The 24,456-nt window shown below is 38.1% G+C and overlaps 4 protein-coding genes across 4 annotated transcripts in view; 1 reads left to right on the top strand and 3 right to left on the bottom strand.

The window, feature by feature from the left end:
• The window catches only part of baz2a (bromodomain adjacent to zinc finger domain, 2A), a 30,888-nt gene extending 29,398 nt beyond the window's left edge, over positions 1-1,490 (bottom strand). The window contains exon 1 of the mRNA XM_084427334.1: positions 1,263-1,490. The gene's annotated coding sequence lies outside the window, so the exon portion shown is untranslated. The remainder of the gene's footprint in view (positions 1-1,262) is intronic.
• Positions 1,491-5,327: 3,837 nt separating this feature from the next.
• On the bottom strand, positions 5,328-19,110 carry ptges3b (prostaglandin E synthase 3b (cytosolic)). The gene is made up of 8 exons (XM_084428928.1): positions 18,953-19,110; positions 14,111-14,224; positions 13,926-13,995; positions 13,719-13,817; positions 11,218-11,307; positions 11,049-11,105; positions 8,119-8,143; positions 5,328-6,232 (listed from the first exon to the last, which is right to left on the bottom strand). Coding segments are annotated over exons 1-8 (477 nt in total). The 5' UTR covers positions 18,955-19,110; the 3' UTR covers positions 5,328-6,212.
• Positions 19,111-19,620: 510 nt separating this feature from the next.
• Positions 19,621-24,456, top strand: part of p4htma (prolyl 4-hydroxylase, transmembrane a) — a 20,206-nt gene continuing 15,370 nt past the window's right edge. Inside the window, exons 1-2 of the mRNA XM_084427955.1 lie at positions 19,621-20,396; positions 21,857-21,938. Coding sequence (XP_084284081.1) covers positions 20,052-20,396; positions 21,857-21,938 — 427 coding nt within the window. The 5' untranslated portion in view covers positions 19,621-20,051. The remainder of the gene's footprint in view (positions 20,397-21,856; positions 21,939-24,456) is intronic.
• The window catches only part of LOC311302244 (secreted frizzled-related protein 5), a 4,708-nt gene continuing 2,273 nt past the window's right edge, over positions 22,022-24,456 (bottom strand). Inside the window, exons 3-4 of the mRNA XM_084427956.1 lie at positions 24,352-24,441; positions 22,022-22,488 (exon numbers count right to left, since the gene is read on the bottom strand). Coding sequence (XP_084284082.1) covers positions 22,169-22,488; positions 24,352-24,441 — 410 coding nt within the window. The 3' untranslated portion in view covers positions 22,022-22,168. The remainder of the gene's footprint in view (positions 22,489-24,351; positions 24,442-24,456) is intronic.

Raw genomic sequence — 24,456 nt, 5'->3', positions numbered from 1 at the left:
CAGCCTCAAACTCAATTACACTTTAAACACAATAATAAAAGTTAGTCCTGGTAATTTTGAAGAAAAAAAAAGCTCATTTAAATGAACAGATATATTAATTTATAAAGATCAAATCCAACGCTAATTATTGTAAGCGTGTCCATCATTAACCGCACAGCTAACAGTAAACATCTAACTCAAAACTAGGATTTCGTTCAGAAATGGCTGTTAATGCGACATGCGTCACTAAAAGGCAACACTGACGGCAAAATAGTGATATTTCATTAAATATTATAGTGGGAAATGTTAATAAGAAGAAGAAGGGGATGTGGGAATCGGTTAGCACGGAGGCTAATGACCATGCGCTGCTTCTGGATCTCTCACATACACACACACACACAAAATATATATATTTATATATCCACATTTGATTAAACTTCTCCAACACTAAAACACCACAACTCAAGGTAAAGCAGCTCATATCCACTCTTACTCGATTTCCTCATTCTCTTTAATGTAATTCTAGTCTTGTATCAGCACATATTAAGCCAGAAAACGAAGAAAAAGCAACGAGATGCGGCCAAACAACCAACACAAAAACGAAAACAAAAAAGGACTTTGCTTGAAGATGAAAGATTAATTATGTACCGAGACCACGAAGATGAAGGGAAGACAATTCAATGCTGCTCGTAATTAAAATCTAGCGATATACACGCACTTATAAAACGATATTTCGATATGAAGTTTGATTAAAGTGCTCGGTTATTAATATCAGCGGTGATGATGACATGACAAAATGAGGCCTGCGTTCCGCATAACAACGATTCATCACGACCGTTTATGAGCTTTGAAACAACATTCGCCGATTAACATGTATGTTAATTCAATATTTTGGAGTATGAATGAAATCGGACGCGAATTTAATTTAACAGTGTCGATGAAAACGGTGTAAATGAAAACAGCAGGTCTTATTTACATAACCACGGGCTTGAGCGTTATTTAAATAATTAAAGACGATAAACGTACAGATAAAACGGGCTGATTATATAAATACAAGAGGGTTTGTGTTCTCTAAGACATTATGAGTGGCTAATGTTTTTAAAGCTTGCCTGTACAAATGCAATATTAACAAATAATATCGTCTCGGAAGGTCATCTTTCGTTGATTAATTCACGTTTATTTTCCCGATATACGGTTAGAGAAAATGAGGTAGCATCATCATCACCCACACAACACACACTCTCAAAAGTTTCCCCCGTATAATGATAATAAAACTGCCCAACCTTGATATGTGCCGATCGCACAGGAGACAGGGGTTCTGGACCCCCGGCAAAGGACCAGTGTTGATGAAGAGGGTGTAAGCGATGTGAATAATAAACGGCTAAAACGCTAACCTTTGGGTTTCAGATTTGCAAACATGGCTGGTAATGTTTGAGCGCAGCCATGATCACAGAGAGAGAAAGAGAGCGAGCCGAAAGAGGAAGTGGATGACGGTTAGACGGGCGCGCGCCTCCGGGTCTTAGCGCCGACTAGCGTACTACGGGCCGAACAAACCAGTGTTGTTGACCCACAATGCCCTTGTGGAAAAGAAGTGTTTAGTTGTATCCTCCTGGGACCCAGACTTTTGCCCACTGTCTGTAGTGGACATTATATTTAAGTGAATTTCTCTGACACCATTACATGATGGCACAGTTTTACATTCAGACACTATAATGTTTGGAGGTTTCACCACAACTTCTTGTTCTTTGAACATGACTGGCATTAAATTTAGTGATCGAATTGTGTGGAAATATGATAATATTTTGTATAATTTAAATCTGAATTATAAAAAATAAAAAAATTGTCATAAATAAGCATCTCAGGAAATGTGATGTGGAAATGTATCTCAGGAAATGTAATGTGATTTCTAATCAAATATGACTTTCTGTTACGAAACATGGCATTGATTTACATGTCCACTGTAGAGACACCATTATTAAGCTGCATAAATTAGGTCAGCCGGAACCGGGAACACTTCCTATAACACCCGATGTACTCGTTACATCATAAGAAGAATGGCATCTACGCTAATGTTAGTCTTTCTGCTTATTTCCGAGGTTTACTGTAATCAGCCGGATCCAGACCAGATGGAGGACCTGCGCCTGGACACGACCACAACGCATCCCTGAAGTGTCAGCAGAGATTGTGTCAACTAGACTCTCCCCTGTGAAGGCTTCATCGACACGACAGCCATCGGCACTGATCCTCAACAAACCCGTCTCCATCCCGGTGTGATGACTCTGATCTTAAACCAGATGGAACTGGACAATATTCTGAATGTTCTGATCCAATCTGACTTCTGACCTATAATGCTGCCTGAATCATAATCATACACTGTTCGTTCATTGGCCAGAGGAGAATGTTGCCAATTATCACTCCCATTATTACACTTATTTTTAGTACATGTTTTACCCACATATTGTATAAAGTAAAATGGTATATCCATTTCCATATCCAATTCATTCCATTATGTCTTTCATAATGAGAATCATATTTATACAAAGTTTCGTAAAAAAAAAATCCTGGAACCTAAAATTGATTGGTGGATGGAAAAAAAAAATTATTTTATGCGTCTTTTTATTTTTCTAATTTGAGTACACCATGACTCACTACAGAGGACATAGCATAACATGTAAGTAAAATTAATTTTTTTTTAAATGTGTTCATTAGTTTCTTATGCTCTAAACAATGGTTTTCTTTTCTTTTTTTCTGGGTCTCAGGTGGATATTGAATGTGTGTGTGTGTGTGTAGGTGTACCTCAAATCTGAACAGTGTATTTTGTTTAAAAAACTTACTTAAGTTTCAGATAATATATTAATGAAACAAAAAGGCACTTACATTTATTTTCTTAAGTAAACTTTGTAATAATGTAAAAATAAGTTTTAAATCATTATGTTTTAATATTTCTGCTGTGTTTCAAAGAAGTACACTTATTTCGTTTTTTTTTTTACGTTATTTGATATTACATTTAAAGTAAATATATCTTAAAATGTATTAAATTACAACTTCATCATTACAACTATGTAATTACAAATATAGGCCTATTTAAAGGCATGACATACAAGTTTCAATAGAAATGACATTTATTTTAGTTTACCATAAATGCTTGTCAGTATTCAGCACACTTTAACCATATTAACCATATTTCAAAGACAATAGAAGTAATTATGAAATGACATATAAAGATTAACTTTCTTAAATGGGTCAAATAAGGACTAATTGCATTTAATATAAATGTAAACTATAATACATTTCCATAATTGCAAGGACTAATTGCATTTAATATAAATTTAAACTATAATACATTTCCATAATTGCAATTAACATGCAATTAAAATATATTGTTTATATCCAGTACATTCCTTTAATGTGTATCCATAATAAGAATACTGATATGTAAGTATATAACCTTATAAGTTACACCTTTTAACTGATCAAAATATTTAAAAGCTAACCAATTATATATATATATATATATATATATATATATTGTATGTATATGCAATTGCCTGGCTTCACAGACAAGGCTTAAGCCTATATACTCCCAGACTAAAATGCATGTTTGAGCTCACCAGTAATGTTTTTTGTTTTTTTAAAGGCACATTTATAAAAGCTACTTAAATGTCCTAATTTAACTAAGGCCTAGTCCTGGCTTAATCTAAGCCCTGTCTGTGAAACCAGGCCTGGTATATCTAAGAAGATTCAGAGGGTTGCCTCTGACTGGCTAACACAAGACTGTATAGGTCTCATTAGAGCCTATATGGGCTGTCTGTCACACAGTGATATCTGTTAGGTTTAGGCACATTTTATATGTGGTACACATATGTGGTACAGCATCTTTAACAGTGGTAAAGACTAAAGACTATCTATTAGATGCATCATGTCTGATTGAGAGAAAGATCAGAGCCCGGTTGCAACCAACAAATTTAGGGGCCATTTGCACAACACTGTTTTCAACTAAACACAGAAAATAATTTGTGTTTTGGCCATTCATTTACACGACAACAGCGTTTTGGGGGCCTGGAAACACAAACTTTTTTTCACAAACGGGTTTTAAAGTGCAAGTTTTTATAAAACGTTACTGTTATCGCCTCTGTGTCGCCTAAACTACAAAAACGTGAACTTGTGTAAACGGTCACGTCAGGCGAATCATATGCGTATTACTTGTTCAGTAATGTTTCTTTACAAAATGATATCGCCATCTACTGGCCTGGCATGAATAATACAACGATTTTAATCGTTTTCGCGGATCCATGTGAACGGGATCGTTTTGACAATGTTGTCGCCTTTACGCGAAAAACGCAAAGGAAAAGCTTTTCCGTTTTTTGTATATCATTGTCGTGTAAACGTGCCCCCCTTAGTTGTAATTACAAACAAATTCTCCCCATCCATTTCAATAAAACATACCCATTTTTTAAATACCCAAACTACATGCTACTGTAGTGGGGCAGCCGTCAAGGATAACGAGTAGAGCGCAGAGCGGAACGGAAAGTGTCCGGCTTTAGGACCCAGAGCGCGCTGATCAGTCTGGAGCCACTGGAGAGGAATGGATGCGCAGCCAGAATGCGGCTGTAGGAAGTGATGGTCCGCTACGGAGAGGGAGAGCCGAGGCCATGCCATTCATCCGATAAGACATACAAAATATATAAAATTTCCACTTTTTATCCACAATATCACACTTTTACATAGGTGGCCATATTTCTATTGAATTAACATGGTAGAAAATGATGCATAGGCATGCATAATCGTGTGAAGTATCCGCATGCAGTCATAGGGCGAGCGCGTGCATCTCTATGAACCTGTTATTATAGCACCTCCTTCGTGACCTCACGGCGTAATGGTGTAAAAAAAAAAAGGGCGAGTTGCGAATGATTATGAAATACGCCACTGGAAATACGGAGTTGGAAGGTAAAAACACATTTGTAACCCCTGGAACTTCACTTGCTAATATGTTTTATCACTATTATGCATTTACTGGAAGGGGGACTATAACCCTATAATGACTGCTAACTATTTTCAAGTCCTGTACATTCAAAGGGCATCTAAACTAGTCAATATGCCTTTTAGAGCACAAATATGTACTTTTACACATTTTAACGGATCAAAATATTTAACCTATAACGAGTTACATTTTTGTTACTTCGCCCAGAAATGAAACGTGTGTCATTTACTCATCCTCATGTCACACCAAACCTTTCTTCTGTGGAACACAACGATATTCCGACATTTTCCCAAAATTCTATTGCGTTCCTCGAGTTTGGAAAGTGGCAAACTATCCATTTAACAGTTTAGCAGACAAAATGAAAAGATGAGCATTGAGCAGTTTATTAGAAATACGTAGACAAAATTGAAAGCTTTTTTTCTTTTGAAAACAAGCAGTGTGCACAAAACAGTCCCAATTTTTTTGATAGTGCAAACTCATTTGGTCTTTTTGTTTTAGACTTGATCTGGAACATACAATACCTCTCTTGTTTCCCAGTAAAGACATCATACTGCAGTCATAATATTAAAGACATTAACAGTCCAATACCAAATACAGTGCCAATATAGACTTCGGTAAACTGGATCATTTCAGAGGGAGTCAGCAGAAAATATCATCAAGCACCAACAAATCTGGTACCACGTCAAGAGACATGAGGGCTAATGTTAGGAGATGATTGAAGTATGGGGGAGGTGGGTCTTATGTCTAATAACTGCTACTTACAGTTCTTACGCTTTAAAATCACAAGGTCGTCCACTATACAGATTTTACAAGACACAAACTACCTTCACCTCTGCAAAGTTTGTCACTTTTCATTTTAATTTCAATGCCTCACAATAAAAAAGAAACTTTCCATTACATCTATTGCTTATCAGTTGAAAAAATATGAATACAGTGCAGTATTTCCAAACAGTTTAAGTATACATGATGTTTTAGTACAGATTAAAAAGAAAACAAAAAAAAAAGCCAGGACTGCTCATAAGGAGAGGGACGACGAAGCTCTGTACAACAATATGCATATAAACTCCCAACAGGGTGAAGTCGATCTTCTGGAGTGCAGCCACGGCGTGGACAGAGGTGATGCTTATGAATCCACTGATCTCAATCAATTCAGCTTTGCTCTTTCAGATCATGTACCATTTAGATGACGGCTCTTATCATTCGCATGTCATCCCCCTCCTCCTCCTCTGTCTGTCCACAATGTGCCAGCCGCTTATTCCAGATCTGGCATTTCTGGGGGGAAAAACACAAACATGTTGAAGGAAAAGAACAAAATTACGTCACAGGGTCAGTGCGTGGACCGTCGCGGAATGTACTTTGGGACGAAGTATACTTTGGCCTTTAGTCTCATTTTGTTCCAACTTTTTAAGTTTCTTCTGTAAAACACGAATGAAGAAAATCCATTATGTACTTATAGTATAAATGGAACGGCTGCTCTTCTTGCAGTTAAAATGAATGTGGCCTGAAGTTCACACTTTCACTAGTGCTTTAGTTTCTTTCTGGAACTCACCTGGGGCCTCATTTATAACCGCTGCGTACGCACAAAACAGGCCCTGAGAGAGGCGTACGCCACTTCCGACGCACAAGTTGTGATTTATAAAAACAAACTTGACGGGAACATTTGCGCACCTGCACGCAAACTCTGACCCATGCGTACGAACTTTTTGGAGATGGAGCAGTTTGGCGACACCGATGGTGAGCTGGAGTTATGTGTCTTTTTGGTCACTTTTAGACAGAAAATCTAAAAGACATATACAGAAAGATAATACAAAATATAATTTCACTCACCAAGCCTATCACTTGAAGCAAATATCCATCCCTTCTTAAATGTCCGCGCCAGCGAGCGCGCTGGGCCATTTAGTGAAACTGACGCAAATAACAGTTTAAATAAATAAAATAATGATTTAAACTATGTTTTACTTCTGATATAAACATTTAGATTAAATACGCCATTCAAATTAATGGAGTTTAACACTTAAACATGAAATCATTACTGACATTTTTTATATTCAATCCATAGAAATATTTGTTGTGGATGCGATGTTTTTGAACACTTTTCCTGTGGCGTGCTGCGTTTTAATGTTTTAACCACAGAGATAACTGCTTATCATGATAATACCAGACTGTCTGAGAAAATTGTTTCGTGCAAATAATGCCCAAGGCATCTGTTTCCATTAAAAATATAAATCAATTAAAAATACATTTCGGCCAGTGGAAAAGATTGAGAAAAACTTTCTCTGAAATGTATTTTACACTATTTGATTTATGTATTCAAAAACAAGGCAAGGAGAAGCTACTACATTATTTTTATTAATGTAATGTGTCTTGTAACGTTAAACGTTATCACGTGGATGAATAATCATATGCAAATGATATGCAGATGAGGATCTGCATAGTAAAACGAGGCGTTGTAAACTCCATATATGGTCATTTCGGGGTGGAGACGCATGTGCGCACAATCTTCCGCTGACTGGGATTTATAAAGTGAATTCTGCGCAGGTTCTGGCGTACGAACGGTTTTATAAGTCTGAATATTTTTTTGCGTACGCCATTTTTGGCTTTCGGGCGCACGGACACTTTTAGTAAGGTTCCTACGCAGTTTTATAAATGAGACCCCTGATCATTCTAAATGACTTCTAAAAATTCACCTTTCACATTCAATACATGAAAGTCATACAAGTTTGGAACGACAAGAAGCGACATTTCTGTTCTCACATGTCAAGCAAGTACAGTTGAGCTTCTGTTTCCTATATTTGATATGCTCAATGTATGTGCGTTGATCAGTGATTATATGTGGATAAATTAAATCTATTCACAATCATATTAATCAGTGTTTCATTATTTAAGACTTGGATTAAACAACTCGATTCATTTGGATTATGTTTACTGTCTTCATGTACATTTTAAAGCTTTAAAGTGTTGATTAGATTTAGATAACTTGAAATGGGTAGATACAAATTAAGAGTGTATATATATATATATATATATATATATATATATATATCAAAAACAGTCAAATGAAAAAAGTAAATGACGTAAATCGTGACTTTCGGGTGAACTACCCCTTTTTAAAAAAGTATTGAACTGAAAGTATAAGCTAGAAAAAGAGGAAAACTTACTTTCATCATCACTATCAGCTGATTCCTGAAAAGAAAACAATCAACTGTTAAAAGTGTGTTGAGAACTCTGTGTTCTGTTCATCCCGTTGTGCTCCTCCCCCTCAAGAACCGCATCTGACTGGATGTGACCCGCCCCAAAATGAGCCTAATAATACAAGGCTTCCTTGAGGCTGACTAGTTGAATAATCATTTAGAAAACCTCAACTAGTCAATTACAAATAAGTCAGTTTGCACATCCCTAGTTTAAGCTGAAACTTAAAGAGTTCACAGAAAACAAAGAGAATGATCCCATGATTTACTCACCCTCAAGCCATCCTAAGGTGTGTATGACCTTCTTCTCTCTGCCGAATACAATCGGAGTTATAATAAAATATATCCTTTCTCTTCCAAGCTTTATAATGTGAGTGACTAGTAACAGATTTTGAAGCTCCAAAAAGCACATCCATCCATCATTAGAAGTAATCCATACGGCTCACGTGCCTTCTGAAGCAAACTCATACGTTTTTGTATCCATATTTAAAAAAAACTACATAAACTATAATCACTGGCTTCCGGTAAAGGCTGTACTTGAGTCTAGTTCCAGCGGAAGAGTGACCTCTGACCCGATGCGTGACGTAGGAGTAGCATAAGCTCAGGTGAGAGTCGACGCCTCTCGTGGTTCAAACAAACAGAGCTCCTCTTCTCTTATATCATAATCCTCTGACACTGGTCTTTAAAACTCCTCGTTTTGTTTTGCTCTCTCCTCTACGCTTCGCCATTCATTAATTCTCATCTAAGCTTACACTACACCTACATCAGGTCAGAGGTCACCATTCCGCCGGAACTAGACTCTTGTGAACACGTGCAAGTGATTATAGTTTATAAAGTTTTAAATGTATATACAAAAAAACCTACCGCTTCGCTTCTGAAGGCATTCATTAACCCATTGGATTTTGTATGGATTACTTTTATTTTATTTTTGGAGCTTCAGAATCTCGGGTGCTATTCAGTGCCAATTACAAAGCTGGGAAGAGCCAGGATATTATTTAATATCACTCAGATTGTGTTCGGCTGAAAGAAAAAGTCATACACACCTAGGATGGGCTTGAGGGCGAGTAAATTATGGGATTATTTTCAGGTGAACTAGTGCTTTAAAGGGATACTTCACTGTAAAGTGTCATCATTTACTCACCTAACATCGGTCCAAACCTCTATGACTTTTTCTTCAGTGGAACACAAAAGATATTTTGAAGAAGTTTTTTGTCCCTACCAGGGACGTACTGGGACTGAAATTCAGCCCGGGACTTTAAGATGGCGTGCCCTTGGTGCACGAGCAGAAGGATATTTTGCAGTTATTTTAATTCTAGTAGTGTTTTTATGGTATAAAGAGAATCAGATTACGCTGAAGACCTTCAAGAAACTTTAGGATGACACCTGCCTCCTCGGGTTGTATAAGCAAGTCACCACTGCACTGAACACAACCAGCTCAGCAAAACCTAATCTCGAACACACAAGTCACAGTATACCGCTAACTACCAGCATGTCATGTGTACAGTCAGTCGGAGTGATAAAATAGTTAGAAATTCTCACACATACCCACTCAGATACTCAAAAACTACAATGCAGTCCCATAAAATAGAGATTTGTGTGTGTCTCCTCACTTTCAACTCTCCCTGGCTCAGCTTCCCCTGTGCTGGACCCTGCCTCTGCTTACTGATTGTGCAGCTACATATGCATGAGAAGAACATCAGTAATAAATATGACTAAGAATAAAACATTTTCTAATTCAATCTGTGCTTCAGTCAGGTTATCATCTAGTATGTGGAACTATTGGCATTTTATCCTATATGTAAATATGTAATATTGTGCTGTATTTTTATTTTTGTGTGTGTCCTTAATAAAGCTTTGATTGATTGATATGCCTAATATGATTGCCTACCCAGCCCTGCACACTGCACACTGCCCCTCTACCTGTCTGTTTCCTGGTTCCTGCACCTCCTCTCTTCTCCTCCTCTCCCTCCTCATCAATATGACTGCAGGGGTCATCATCAACCTGTCCCTCTCCATCACTGACCTTAACAGCTAATATACATACAGACATACAGAGATTCCTTGCTTATAGAAGGATGTTGTCTGTATGTGATGACACACTGCAAACTGCTGTTTATATTATATATATATATATATATATATATATATATATATATATATAATAATTTCAGTGTATAATAAATGCATCACTAATCGTGCACCTGTCCTGTCCATGCTGCTGGGTCCTTCCTCATCTGCACCTCTTGCCACAGCACCCTTTTCACTACGGAAAAGGTCTGTTAATTTGGCGCATTTAGCTGCCTCTTGTGCCAACATTTTTTCCCTTTTAATTCTTATTTTTTCAGCCCCACCCATTTCTTTCTCTTCTTTCCTTCTTTTCGCCATTTTTACCGTCCGTCTCTGTTGCATTCACACAAACCCAAACCGGACTGAAAGTAAACTCCTTTGATCGGCGCCTTTGAGCCAATCGGATGTCAGGAAAAACAAGGATCAGTCCCAAGTTGGGATGGGCTGCTCATATCCCCCCTTAAGATTGAAAGTATTGGTTTGGCCCGGTCTGAAACACACACACAGACACAGCGTTCCGCTGTGGCCGGTCGCGTATCAAAAAAAACACAAAAAAACAACTCTTTGACCACCGCCGGTTCGGCCTGAAATGGACCGGCCGTTCGGGATTCTTCCCAGTATTCCCGATTGCCAATCCGCCCCTGGTCCCTACTATGAAAGTCAATGGGATACAACACAACAATGGACCCCATATATGGACAAAATATATTTTATGTCAGAAGAACGGAAGTCATAGAGGTTTGGGATGACATGAGGGTGAGTGAATACTTTACGGGAACTATCCCCGTTTACTAAACTATTACACATTACACACAGAAACTATTAAATCTTACCTCATCTGCTCCATCTAGATCAGGTAAATCATCCTCTCCTCCCATGTTGCCCATCATCTAAAACCAACAAATCATGTCAGAACAGCACATATTCCTCACACAATTCCCATAATAATAGGAAATACTGCTAGGAAGGCGAATAGCTATTTCTGAACTAAAAAGAACTAACCTCTGAAAAGCGATCATAGTTTGCCACATCTTCATCTGAATCATCCTCCCAGTCTTTCCAGTTGTTGAAGTCAACACTAAGCCAGTTGACCTGTAGACAAAAATTACGTTTTATCTTAACCAAGTCAACACTTAGTATCGATGCACTGATATTAAAGGCTGATACCATAACTACTCTTACACAACAGGTTATTTGATACACTAATGGTTTACTAGATTTAACAATTTACTAGATTGACTGCCAAACAACTGTCTACAATTTAATTTTAAGACCCGAAAATACTTTACACAAACACTGTGCTCTTGTGTTACAAACCCCAGTGCTCAAGTACATCCTTTAAACCAGATGTGCTATTATTCTGTATTTTTGAGGCATAATTGAGGTTTGGGGCAAACAAAATACAAGTACATGACTGACATTTTTAAAGTGCCCCTAATTATACTTTTCACAAAAGACTGACCAATCAGAACAGAGGAAGCTCGCAGAAAGGAGGGGTTTAGAGAGACTGAATCTTTGAACCGTTTCCGCCACTATGAGAAGAGAGGTGATGTGCAATGTATATTATGAAAAAATGAAAGTGTGTTTTGACCTTGGATGCATGTAAACCTATTGTAGGAGACCTTCAAAACAAAATCAGGGACCTTTAAAATAGCATAATAGGGGCACTTTTAAATTAGTGGTCAACCGACATTGGTTTTTTGATGGCCGATGCCTCAGAAAGCAGAATATATGTACACAAACTTATTTAATAAATAATTTGAAAATGAATTAAACAAATAAATCTCTTAAACAGACTTCCTTTGGATGGCAACTTCTTGATTCTCAAAGAAATTGTTGGGAAAAATATGAATAATAAGGAAGTAATCTGGCAAGTTTGTGCACACTGGGATTATACTTACAGCACATTGAAAATGACATGAATATGACAGTGGGCAACTGAATATAACACAGAATAGTTTAAAGTTTGTTGATCGTGCGACTCCGGTGAAGCTGAACTTTCACTTCAAAATATCTGGCAGCTGGATTCGACCAAGTTGGCAAGGTTTGTGAAATTAAATGTTAATTAGATATTCAAAGATTTGTTTACATGATATAAATGCGTATTTGCTGACAGTAAATGAGAAAGTATAATACTGTTTGCCTTTCTGTTAGTTACTAATAATATAAAAGCAAGGGCTATAACACTTTTTCGTATACAATTTACTTTCTCTGTTTAACAGTTCCAGCCAGAAACGTATTAAGACACAACGGTTAAACGGAGACCATAACTGATGAAGATGGAGAACAGAAGCGATGTGTGCTCAGGCGCTGGCGTTCTCAGCGACGTCAAAATAAAAGTCTGACGCTCCCTCACAAAATAAAAGCTCCAATACATTGGCCAAACAGAAAAACGTATCGGCCGATGCCAATATTAAAAAAAATTACAAATATCGGCCGTGGCGATATATCGGTCGACCACTATTTTAAATGATCACTAAAATCCACACGTAAAGGTGCCCTAGAATTTGAAATTGAATTTATCTTGGCAGTTAAATAACAAGAGTTCAGTACATGGACATGACATAACAGTGAGTCTCAAACACCATTGGTTTCTCCTTCTTATTTAAATCTCGTTTTTGAAAAACACCCCTGAAAAATAGGCGAATCTCCACATAACACCGACTGTGACGCAACAGTCGGGATCATTAATATGTACGCCTCCAAAAATCATCGAATCATCGTCCGAATCATTTTACTTCGAGAGACATCATGGCTTGCAAACGAGCGAAGCATGGCAGTCGCTCAGTGTTTGGATGTACAAACGAACACAAAGGTATTTTTTTAGTTCCTTCATCCGAGCCTCTGAAGAACCAGTGGGTTATGTGAATGTCTGATGTGTAATTGTTCAAGTTCAGACAGATAATCTTTCTCTCAAAGTCGTTCAATACTGTTTATGCATCAGTAAATCAAGCCAGTGACTAAAGGATCAACTTCACGTCGTTTCTCTTAGTAGGATGAAAATAATCTTACTTAAACTGTGATTAATATACAGATAGCGATCAAAGAACAATCCCTTTCCAGTCGCCCAAGCTGTCAATCACACAGCACGAGTTTATCTGGACACTTGCCAAAACTCGTTATGAAATCAATGACGCTGTTACGCTGCGCAATGAAGCTCTTACTGTACGTACATCATGTTTGCATTGGTGAAATCATTAGTGAGAGTGCAGAAACTGCATTGCAATAAGATCTTCATTCACGTGATCAACAGGCTTACACTGAAGTCTCACAGCAGCCAATCACAGCAGTGGGCGTTTACACTGAAGTCTCACACAGACACGCCCCTTCAAACAGAGCGTTCAAATCAGAGGCTAAAATCAGGCTAGGAAAAATGCCTTTTATTTCTAAATTATAACCTTTAACTTTGACTTCAAATGGTCAAGATATATCTCCTAAAGTTGTTAAATCAAAAAAAAAAAAAAACATTTTAATTGCAAATAAAGCAACAACAATAAACTTGCCTTTGCCTTGTCTTTTGTTATCCTGGGCCAGGATTTCCCTGGCTCTGCTTTCCGTAAACAGCACAAGACCGACCGGTCTGTACGCTTATGTTTGGACTCCTGAGAATAGAAATTAAAACATAAAACAAAACATCGTCATCCTGAAATGTGCATCCAACTATAGCGAATCATCTGAAACATGATATCGCAATTCTGTGCTAAACTCACATCTTGATCGATGGATCCAAAAAGGTCAATTTCATTTGAGTGCTTCGTATTATCCGTCCCACTGAGACAACTGAAGAAGAGCACAGAAGACAACATCAGCTGAACCACAAAACATTCAGACTACAGTCTAGAATTGAAGGCAATGATAATAAGAAAGCATAGATGTTGAAATTACAACAACATACCTGAAACCAAATTTGGACTTTTCAAAATTTACTTTCACATCCTTGCTGTCCTCCACCAAAAACTCAATGAAGACAGAGTCCCGTCTGTCGTACCACTTAGCGGTTGCTGGTTGCCTGATGAGGAAATTTAAATTATGGATTGAATGAATAGAATAATTCAGCGATAAACATTTTATACAAGGAAATAGTAATTTTAGGATAATTTAAATTAATGGATAGAATATGTCAGCCAGGCTGATCAATCAGCTGATATTTGGTCATTCTATGGTTATATCAAAGACTTTATAGAAAGATGGTTCACTCCTATTACTTATGAATGGGAGAAAGTGCAACAGGCAATATGGTGGAATAAGTCCCGCCTTCTAAAGAAATGAGCCAATCGCCATTCGGAAAAGTCATCGCATCACTGCAGCTGCCGTTAGAAGCTCCGGTTCCTATAGAAACAGTCATGTGTCCTGAGCAAGCGGCAACCTCCCTGTCTCTCTCTTGAAACCAACACGGAAGTGAATTCAACGGCAATTCATCAACTGGCCGCTTGAGGCTGGCTGCAGAAGTGAGTCAAATCTGCATCTCCCCCATGTTAAAATGCCCAACTTTACAGCAGAAAAAAACATGTTTACAGCCTGGTGCAAAAAGTGGCTTTGGTCTATACGGCTAATTTTGCCCTTCATGACAACTGTGAGGGGGGTGAATTTTTTTATAACTCATCCGTTTAAATTATATTAAGCCTTAAATTTCTGCATAATTAAGGGTGTCCACTTTTGAGTGACAGGTGGATTCCCGCTGCTGTGGTCATTAGTCATCATTAGCCGTTTGTCTGCGGTCTGTTAGCCGTCATGTTACCTCAGCTCATTGTCTGACTGTAAAAATAAATAAATTCGGGAGTGACGCGTTACCAAGATGGCGACGGTTGGCCACGCCCACTTTAGGCTTCAAAAACGGTCTCCAGAAACCTACGGGTGACGTCACGGACACTACGTCCATATTTTTTTTACAGTCTATGGTCCTGAGACGTGCCTTTAGGACTGCACATAAGCTTAGCCTGAAAAATGCTGGGGTTTTTTGTCGCGATTCGAGCGTTTAGAGACAGTTGTCAGACTTCAATGGTGATTTCAAATATGAAATTTAAAGGAGCTGTATGTAAGAAATGTATTTCAATTAATCATAAAATGGCCCTGATATGTCACTAGACATTAAGAAATCATGTTCATTTCAAATACTTATATCACTGACAACAGTAGTCCGGCCAGGATATTGTCATTTAAAAAGTGAAGTTGCAGCCCTCAACTGATGTTGACATCTTGTGTTTTGGCCTGAAGCGCCACCCTCCACCTATCTACCAATCACGAAGTCAGTAGTGTTTCGGCATCGGGGTTGCCAGCTCTGCTCTAGTTACCACAGCTACGTAGCAGCCTACTTTCCTGCTGGATCCTGTAGCCTATCTGGCAACCTCGAGTCAGGGGGGAGGGGGAGGGGATACACCGCTCTACAGTAATTTGAAAGTGATTGCAGTACCAGTTTTGGCCACAATCTTACATACGGCTCCTTTAATCGTAAGCTTGACGAGCAGTTTTGGAGAATTTTATGTTTCCCCATTCAAAGAGATAAGAGCTGCACTTTCATTCCCGAGAGAAGTTTCAAAAATCAAACACGTTTTCCCATGTATTGTTGAAAACACTAGCCTCATATTTGAAAAATAGTAAATATTGTGGGGATGCACCGGTAAGATTTTTAATTTTGTTTGTTTTTTGGCCGATACCGATATCGTTTTTAAGAAACAACTGTTGGCTGATTTCGATACACAGACATTTTGATTGGAGTAGCGAGCGATTTTTTTAGTTATTTAGTCAAAAGTGACTGTGTCTTTTGTTGTTTGCTGTCACTTTAAAAGCGAATGCACAGATCCAATATACTGGTACACAATTACAACAATATTTACAAAGACACTCACAAAGACGGGCATTTTGATATAATTTTGTGTGAATTAGAAGAGAACTCAATTCCACATTTGTGCTCTGTCTAAAACGTGGCTTTCCGGGCGCACGCTTTGGATGTGTGGGCACGCAAAACTTGAGTTGAAAGAGAATCGAACTCTCTTTCGCGTCTTCTTGCGCTTGAACATAAGGACACACTTTCGTGAAGATGCAGCACTGGCCTGATCAGGACCTCGACACTTCCCTCAGTTGTCCCGATCGTCGTTCACGCTGGCCCCGGGGAGTCTGTATTGTCGAGCACTGCTGTATTTTGTACAGATTTCATTTTGTTTTAGCAAGCATTTAATTAGCCTATTTTACCCAGAGAAAAAGGTTGGATTATGCAACAGACATTATACAACTCAGTGCCTTCCTGCAGTTAACTAATAAACCATGGGTTTGTTATGTCGGCCTTTTTCATGCTATAACCGATATGCTGATGGTTTTAAATTGATCAAATGTAGTCAGTGGTCAGTAAGGTTTTCTAAACTAAATGAATACTTTTTTTCATCAAGGATGCATTAGAGATTAATTACATTAAGTTGATCAAAAACAACAGTAGAGACTTTTATAATGTTACAAAAGATTTCTATTTCAAAGAGATGCTGTTCTCTTGAACTCTTCATCAAAGGATCCTGAAAAAATGTATCTGGGTTTCCACAAAAACATTTCATATTTAATATAATAACTTTCAAAATTAGATTAATAAGAAGGAGAAACATTAAATTAAGCATCAAATCAACAACAAAGGCGTAGGTTGATGACGCATAAGCGGAATGATGGAACTTGTCGTCATGCCGATGGATCTAATAATGTTTATGGATGAGTGAATACATTGATGTCTTTAACATGACTGTGGTATGAAGCAGGGCGTGATTTCTAATGAGAGACAGATATAAGCGCCACATGAGTCCCGCGGATATGAAGGAATGAGGACATTTAATCCTACCGAACTACCGGCAAGTGCTGAATAACTACTCACACAGGTCAGTTTATTAGATGAATGAAACTTGTGAGGAAACGCAGTGTTGTTTGGTCTACACTATCACACTAAACTGCACTTGAGTGTGTTGAAAGTTATAATGTTATTCTATGTGTTAGTTTGATGATATATGAGACTAGCAGTGAGCTAGATCAACATTAGAATAACATACTGATCATATTCTAACATTTCATCATGTTGAGCTGTATAACATTGATTTGTTTTATATAGCCTACATTTGCTCACCTGTCTAATAAAGTGCATGCAAGAGTGACGTCCCTGTCAAGTCGTGACTCGTGAAGCTCTCGGCATCTTGCAAACGCCAGGCTGATATTGATCCTCGTTTTAGTTCTCCTTTTGTCCCAAAGTCTGCTTGCGTGCTAGTGCTACGCACTACGCAGTTGTCCACATCTGTCGCCATGGTTACTATGGCAGTACAAGCGGAAACCAGGGATAACGCGGATATTACGACACGTCATTGACAGGCGACAAGTGAACAGGGACGGGCACTATTTAAAATTGTGAATTTCTCTGAATTTACAAATTCTTGGAAACATTTAGGATAATGAAAGTACACAAATGAAAGAAATATATAACACTGTGCAAGTGGTTTTTGGATATTTTGATACAAACTTATTACATATTGTAACTTTAAAACATTATAGCCTCTGAACCTTTGAACGTTAGTGCATAACGAGTGCCCACTATATGGTTTACGACTGATTCCAATAATAGTGTCCAATTGCTTATATGGAAAACTGATTTTAAATCATTTTTACTTTATGAAGCATCTACTAAATAATCATTAGACTTAAAAAATGCGTTGTAAATATTTTAATAATATTGTTTGCATTAAATATTTAAATATTGGGTGTCAAAACACCATTTCCCACAAATAATAGTAGCAACAAATAAATAGATCTGCAAAGAGCAGGTGGCATGGACATCTGTGACACAGCACTTCAATCCACCGCCTGTTACTGCTCCTTTTCTAAAGGATGGTGTATCAGATTCTTGAAACAAGTAAACACTACTAAACAAAGGTTGAGTTCAGAGTTCAGATCCATTCTCAAACTGTGCATGCTCATAGGACCACATTAATTCATTGATAACTCATGCGAAATACCATTAGGACACAACTGAGCTTTTTTTCATATAATATGCTTACATCATTTTAATCAATATGATAATCTGAGTCCCAACAATTTGTGGAAATTGAAATAATATCAAGGATTATCGTTTAAAAGCACAGCGCTGTTGAGGGACAGACTCTTGATGAGAGGTTCAGATATAATCGCTGTCTTCTTGTAGTGTGCTCGCTGAATAGTGAGTGTTATGAGTGTGTTCTTTCATTCTCACACACATACACGCACGCGCGCACACACACTCACTCCAGCGCTATGGCCCTGCAGCACGTGCAGGCGGCGCGCGCATTTAACCATATAAGAAACCGATAAACTCCCCTCGCATCAGCTACTCTTCCAGCGAGTTCGTCGATAGTAAAATACATTTTACAAAGATGTGTGTATTTATGAACGGACTTGGGTGGAAAAAGGGCGCAAAATGCTAACATTTGTGACCTTTTTTTCAGGCTAACTGTAACGCGCCAACTTATACTTACACTGTATTATTACACATTGCAACGTATATTACAGAGTTCTGAACCTAATGCTTTTAAATTTAGCGTTTTATAAACCTGCAGGGGGTTTCATTGAGTTACTAGATAGTTTAACGACTACGAGAGGAGTGAATGAGTCGTGCGGAAGTAGCTAATGCTGGCTAGCGATAAGCTTCACAGTCTACACAGTATTTTTGTGCTGGTTTCAGTAACAAACTGTATTTCGCATAAATCTGAACAGATACATTCAACATAGAGTACACACTTACATGACTTTAGCGGCTGTGTGTGAGTGTGTGATAGTCGGCGTCTGCTCAGAGGTTTTCTGGTATGTTCTCCCGTGTTCTGATCTGGCGGTGGTGGTGTCACGGGTGGGCGGGGCCTCAAACCACGCCCCTCAAAATCGTTGGACTCTTCTAGAGCTTCCGTTTCAAGTTTCAAGCTCAAAGCAAATAATGCAAAATCGTCAGTGACCAACATCATTACTTCAATTACTTGTCAATAATAAATTATATAGTAAAGCGCTTGATAAAATTGTCTAAATAATATTCTGGAAGCCCATTTTCGCCACATAACAAAAAAAAGAAAAGAAAAAAAAAATGCTTAATTATTTAAATCTGAAACCTCATACTAAATAATAATTGTAAAAAATAAAAAGTGATACTTTTGACTATCTTTGTCATAATTATTATGACATACTAGATTATGAGATTAGAAAACAGAAATTGTGAGAGACAATTTCTGTGAATTGTGATAATTTCGAATAAAATAAAAATAATGTCAAATAAAATGAAATAGAATACAATTAATTTTAAGTAAATATTAGTTTGTAATTAATAAAAAGTTAAGTCAAAGTTGTATTAAAAAGAATTAAATGAAATAAAAAATGTCGTGCTTTTATTTTGAAAGGACCCGTTAGTTTTAGCCTAGCGTCGGTTACTTCACGTTGCTTGCAAGATGAATGACAGATGATTATAAACGCTGTTGTTATTTTCCATCTCCGATTATAAAGAAGTCGTGCGGAGGGTTTTCTCGCTTTTATTCATCTGTTCTGTGTATGATTGGTCCGATTTAATCGCCCATTGGATTATAAGAGCGCTGTTATAGACTGTTGACATCGTTCTAAATCTTTCCTCCGGTTCATCCTAAAGAAATCCCTGCACAGATCCCTTATCCACACACACACGATGGACCATTTTTATGAATGTATGGTCAATATCTGCATCTGAATCGCCATGTAGGCTTATAGTAGAGTGTAATAACGCTCGCCAGGTAACAAACCAGGTAAAGTCAGTTGACCGATCAGCTGAGAGGAGGACAGGTTAGATCAGGGCAATGCACGGGGGAAGAGCCGTGATTTAGGAGGAGATGCGTGAGTATGAGGACAGTTTGCACGGGCTCGAGGGGGAGTTGATGGATCATTTCCCCCCTCCACCACGGCGACACCCGCTCCCCCGGGAGCGCATGAACATCCAGAAGAGCAGCGTCTGCTCCAGGGCTTACTTCGTGGTGGTGATGGCCTTCTTCCACATCTACATCATTAACATCATAGCTCTGCTTCTTTATGTGCACTATAACACGGGGCCTGGGGAGCAGGATGTGCTCCTTGAGAAGAGTGCCAGTGTCCCAGGACCCATGCCTGAACACCAAACCCCTTCACCAAACCTGAGCCCTGAGCTCTCCTTCCAGCTGCCTCGCCTGGAGGGCATTCGGGTAAGCAACATGCGTGCATTATTCACTATGTTATATGACTTTTTCTGTAATGCCATCTCAAATGGCTCATTTTTAAGACGTGAGAGATCAGGGAGTATTGTTATTTAATTCTCATGTTCTGTGATAGCATTCATATATTTGTCTGTTAAATTAATGTATTGTGAAATAAATTATGCAACATAAGTTAGCTGTGTAAAAAAAAAAAGAAGTAAAGTACAATATACCCCATTGCCAGTGTATTGTTATACTAATAGAAAACATGATTATTGTACATAAAATTAAATTTTGTGCATGTTTTAAAACAATTAATAATGCATCCCTCATCACTGCCCCCACCCTCATTTAATTTTAGCCTATATGTAGATGTATGGATAACATTTTTATTTAAAACAATGAGACAGAAATTTAGAAAACACTTCTCCCTTAAATTTAATAATAATTAATAATTTAAAGGAATCAATAACGAGGGAAACCAAATCAGTAACCAAGGCTGTGTTCGAAATCGCCCCCTAAACCCTCGTTCACTACTCCCTACATTACTCCACTAAAATAGTCCACTTGAAGGAGTGAAAGAAAACGAGCGAGTGAATTCGGACACTGAATGAGCCGGAAGGGCTGCCGCTTTTGCGTAGTTTGTGCTTGCTGTTGAATAACTTAGCAAAACTTTAAAAACCTAGCAAATTGGCAGCTCCAGTAGTAATGAAAAGGTTTATCTGGAACTCTGTTATGGAAACTATCATGTATAAACCTTATTAAACAATTTAATAATCAAGTAAAAATGAATTTATACCTGCATGATATTACGCTGTCGCCACGTTGGACCAGCGGTTTTGGGAAATGGATGGATGGATGATTCGCCATCTTCTGGTCGGACGCGGGAATTCATTCGGCACGACTCTCACAGTGCATTATGGGTATTCTCTAGCCGTTGAGTGTACATCAGTTGTACGCTCGTTATTGCGGTGCATTGTGGGATTGAATGAGTGCCCTCGTGCCACTATGGTTTCGGACACCTCTACAAATGGCTGTCCCCTTAAATAGTGCCCTATCTAAGGGTATAGGGAGCGATTTCAGACACAGCCTATGACATCAAACGAGAAACGGGAACAAGGCACAAGCCCGGAATAACAGGGAAGCAATGAAAAACAAACTACAGTTTTATAAAACAGAACACAAACCTGACAGTGACCTTTATTAGTTCAGTTTTAGTACTACAATATAAACCAAGGCAGAATTTAAGAAGTAATTTTTTTTTTTTTAAATCTAATATTTTTGCTTTATTTAAATTATTTCAAGGCAATGTATTGCTGTGCGGAATTGAAATAATCACAGGTTTATAAATGATCTTGATATGTTTAAAAAAGCCTTTAATATCCAGCTGTGCCTTGAGTGATGCTTCCCTATGTTGTGTGCGTAATCCAATGTTAGTGAGACTTACATGCTATATCTTTTCTTCTCAGGTTGGGCATGTGCAAAGAGTGTCTCTCGTTCCTGACCGGACCCATAACATGCGCACCCTCAGCTTGAAACCCCTGCTGTTTGGTGAGTTTCGGCTTTTCATGTATTAAATCTTGGAAGTTTTGGGTTCAGCTCATTAATTATGGATGTAAAAATAGCACTGCGATTTGTGACAGAAAATGGACACATGAACACATTTTAAATGGTTTAATATCTTTAAAAATATATAGTTCAAGGATCTTCTATTATTTACAACATTATGAACACACTGAGATACCTTTTTAAACACCCTCTTTGTCCCGCCATCTGAGACTCTACCCTCTACAGCGATGGCTTTTCCACTTGCGTGCCGCTTGGTTGAGGTGCCGCGGGCGTTTCCCCCAGCTGAAAGCTTTAGTGACTAGCAGTCTCTTGCCCGTCACAGTGCCCGTCAACAGGAAGGTTCCCCCGTCGGGATGGTTGCGGGTCAGGTTGCCCACACAGGTGGCGTCTCGCTCCAGCCACAGTGTCAGACGACTCCTCATTTCCCCTCCCAGCAGCGGCCCGTGCTTCAGGACCTCCAGCCGAGGGCCCAGCGAGAACATGGTCAGGACAGAACTACTGGAGTTCAGTTTGGATAGACGCACTTTAACCACTAGCAGAGAGAAGGAAATCAATGAGTAATGAGTTAGTTTCAGCATTAAAGAGGTCCTATAATGCCCTTTTCACAAGTCTCTGATGTCCCCAGAGCGTGTATGTGAAGTTTAGCTCAAAATACCCCGCAGATATTTTTATAGCATGTTAAAATTGTCACTTTTTGAGGGTCAGTAAAAACGCGTCGTTTTAGTGTGTGTCCCTTTAAATGCAAATGAGCTGCTGCTCCCGGCACAGGGGGCGGAGCTTCAAGAGCTGGTGTCCTTTTACCTCACACAGACACACACTGAAAATTTCAAAAATGTTCAGCCTTTTATGTTCAAACCAGAGTCAGACAATGATGGAGAGACAACATGTAGAAAGCAGGGCTTAAAAACGAAAAAAAAAATCAATCGGTTCACTCCGAGCAGAATCGATATTTTAACGTTTCCGTTTTTGCGTTCCTCGTTAAACATTACCGTTCCGAAACCGGTTTGATTAGATAAAATACCGGTTAATAACGTTATTTTAATTTAGCCTATACTTTAAACAAATATGTATAAATAAGACTAATTTTCACTAAAAAATAAGATAACACATGATAATTAAACTTGAACATTTATTTCATAACATTGTTAAAACCACAACAGAAATACCTGTATTAATTACAAAGCATAAACAGCTGGAAAAATATTGACCTGTTTTACTGGACCGTTAGACAATCGAAATTGGCACTCTTATGGCTAATTCTTTTCTGAAGAGTGATACAATTATTTGTACCTATTATTATTATTTTTTTTATTTTTTTTGCAACACGAATTGTTTTAGAAATTACATGATATAAAAATTATATAAACTGGACAATCATTGCTCTTTTAATGCACCGTCAACTGCTAATTTCAAAGCAAACACTGCGCAACACTGCATCACATAAACAATTTCATTCTGCGAAGCACGATCACTTAATGCAATAACATTGTAAAACTACAACAAATTTTCTACTATTTTTAATACAAAGCATTAAAAGTCTATAAAGAAAACATTTACCTGTCCTGTTTTTGGCTACCTGAAAGACTATAGAAAAAAATGTGCGATAGTTGCTAGCACTTATACGAAATCCATAAACTTTTTGAGCTTAAAGTCCGTACTGCTTGTTTAAACGTACGAAAAGAATGTCCTCCAATACCTGTGCATTCATTGAAGACCTCAGTGGGGAAAGAATGTACTTGAGGCATGAAAATGCGCGCTCTACGCTGACTTGCGTTACCGGTAGTGCAATTGCAAGTTTGTACAAATCGTCAACGTCACAATTCTGAACTACTAAATTTATGATTGGTCAATGGCAAATTAAAATATTAAAGAGAACGATAAAATAACGTTATTAACCGGTTTATAGTCATTTTAAATAAACGTTTCTGTTCAGAACGATTAAAATTGATTTTGTTTTCGGTTTCGTTTTTGTTCCTGTTCAAATTTCGTTCGTTTCCGGTTTTCGTTTTCGTTCCTTGAACCGGTTCAGAGCCCTGGTAGAAAGCAACAGGACATTTCTGAATGGTTAGTTGATGAATTTATGTAGCTTATGTGGAGTTAACTATCTTCTAGTCATTGATTAGCATATTCTGTCTTGATAATCTATAAATGTGTTCCCGAGGGCAGGGTTTATGTCAATTTTAAGGTTAGTGATGTCACTAACCCGTGAAGAAGCTCATTGTAGTTCCTACCAGCCGTTTGTTGTAGTCCTTAAAAAGCGATTTCTTTATAAGAAAATGTCATTTATGCTCAAACAGCAACATTACACACACTAACTAAAGTTAGAAAACTGAAATCATACTCATCCACCCCTTTAATCATTTTTGGTGAACGAGCAAACACTAGCGTTTCTTACCAAAGTCACTTTTACAGAAGAGATCGAGCAGTTCTTTGGATGACGTGGCCTCCTCTAACTCGCAATCCGTGCAGCTCGCACGCGGCACCACTGAAACAGACCACA

Source organism: Rutilus rutilus, assembly GCF_951802725.1.
Source record: "Rutilus rutilus genome assembly, chromosome: 13".
NCBI classification, from domain to species: domain Eukaryota; kingdom Metazoa; phylum Chordata; class Actinopteri; order Cypriniformes; family Leuciscidae; genus Rutilus; species Rutilus rutilus.
The sequence above is the reverse complement of the archived record's forward strand: the minus strand, read 5'-3'. Positions and strand labels throughout refer to the sequence as shown.

Bases quoted from the DNA above. Each gene is read 5' to 3' on its own strand.
- ptges3b (XM_084428928.1), bottom strand. The intron at 11,106-11,217 runs GTTAGTTCTTTT...TGTTGGTTTTAG, and splicing joins ACTATGATCGCTTTTCAGAG to ATGATGGGCAACATGGGAGG. The intron at 6,233-8,118 runs GTAAGTTTTCCT...TTTTCCCCCCAG, and splicing joins AGCTGATAGTGATGATGAAA to AAATGCCAGATCTGGAATAA.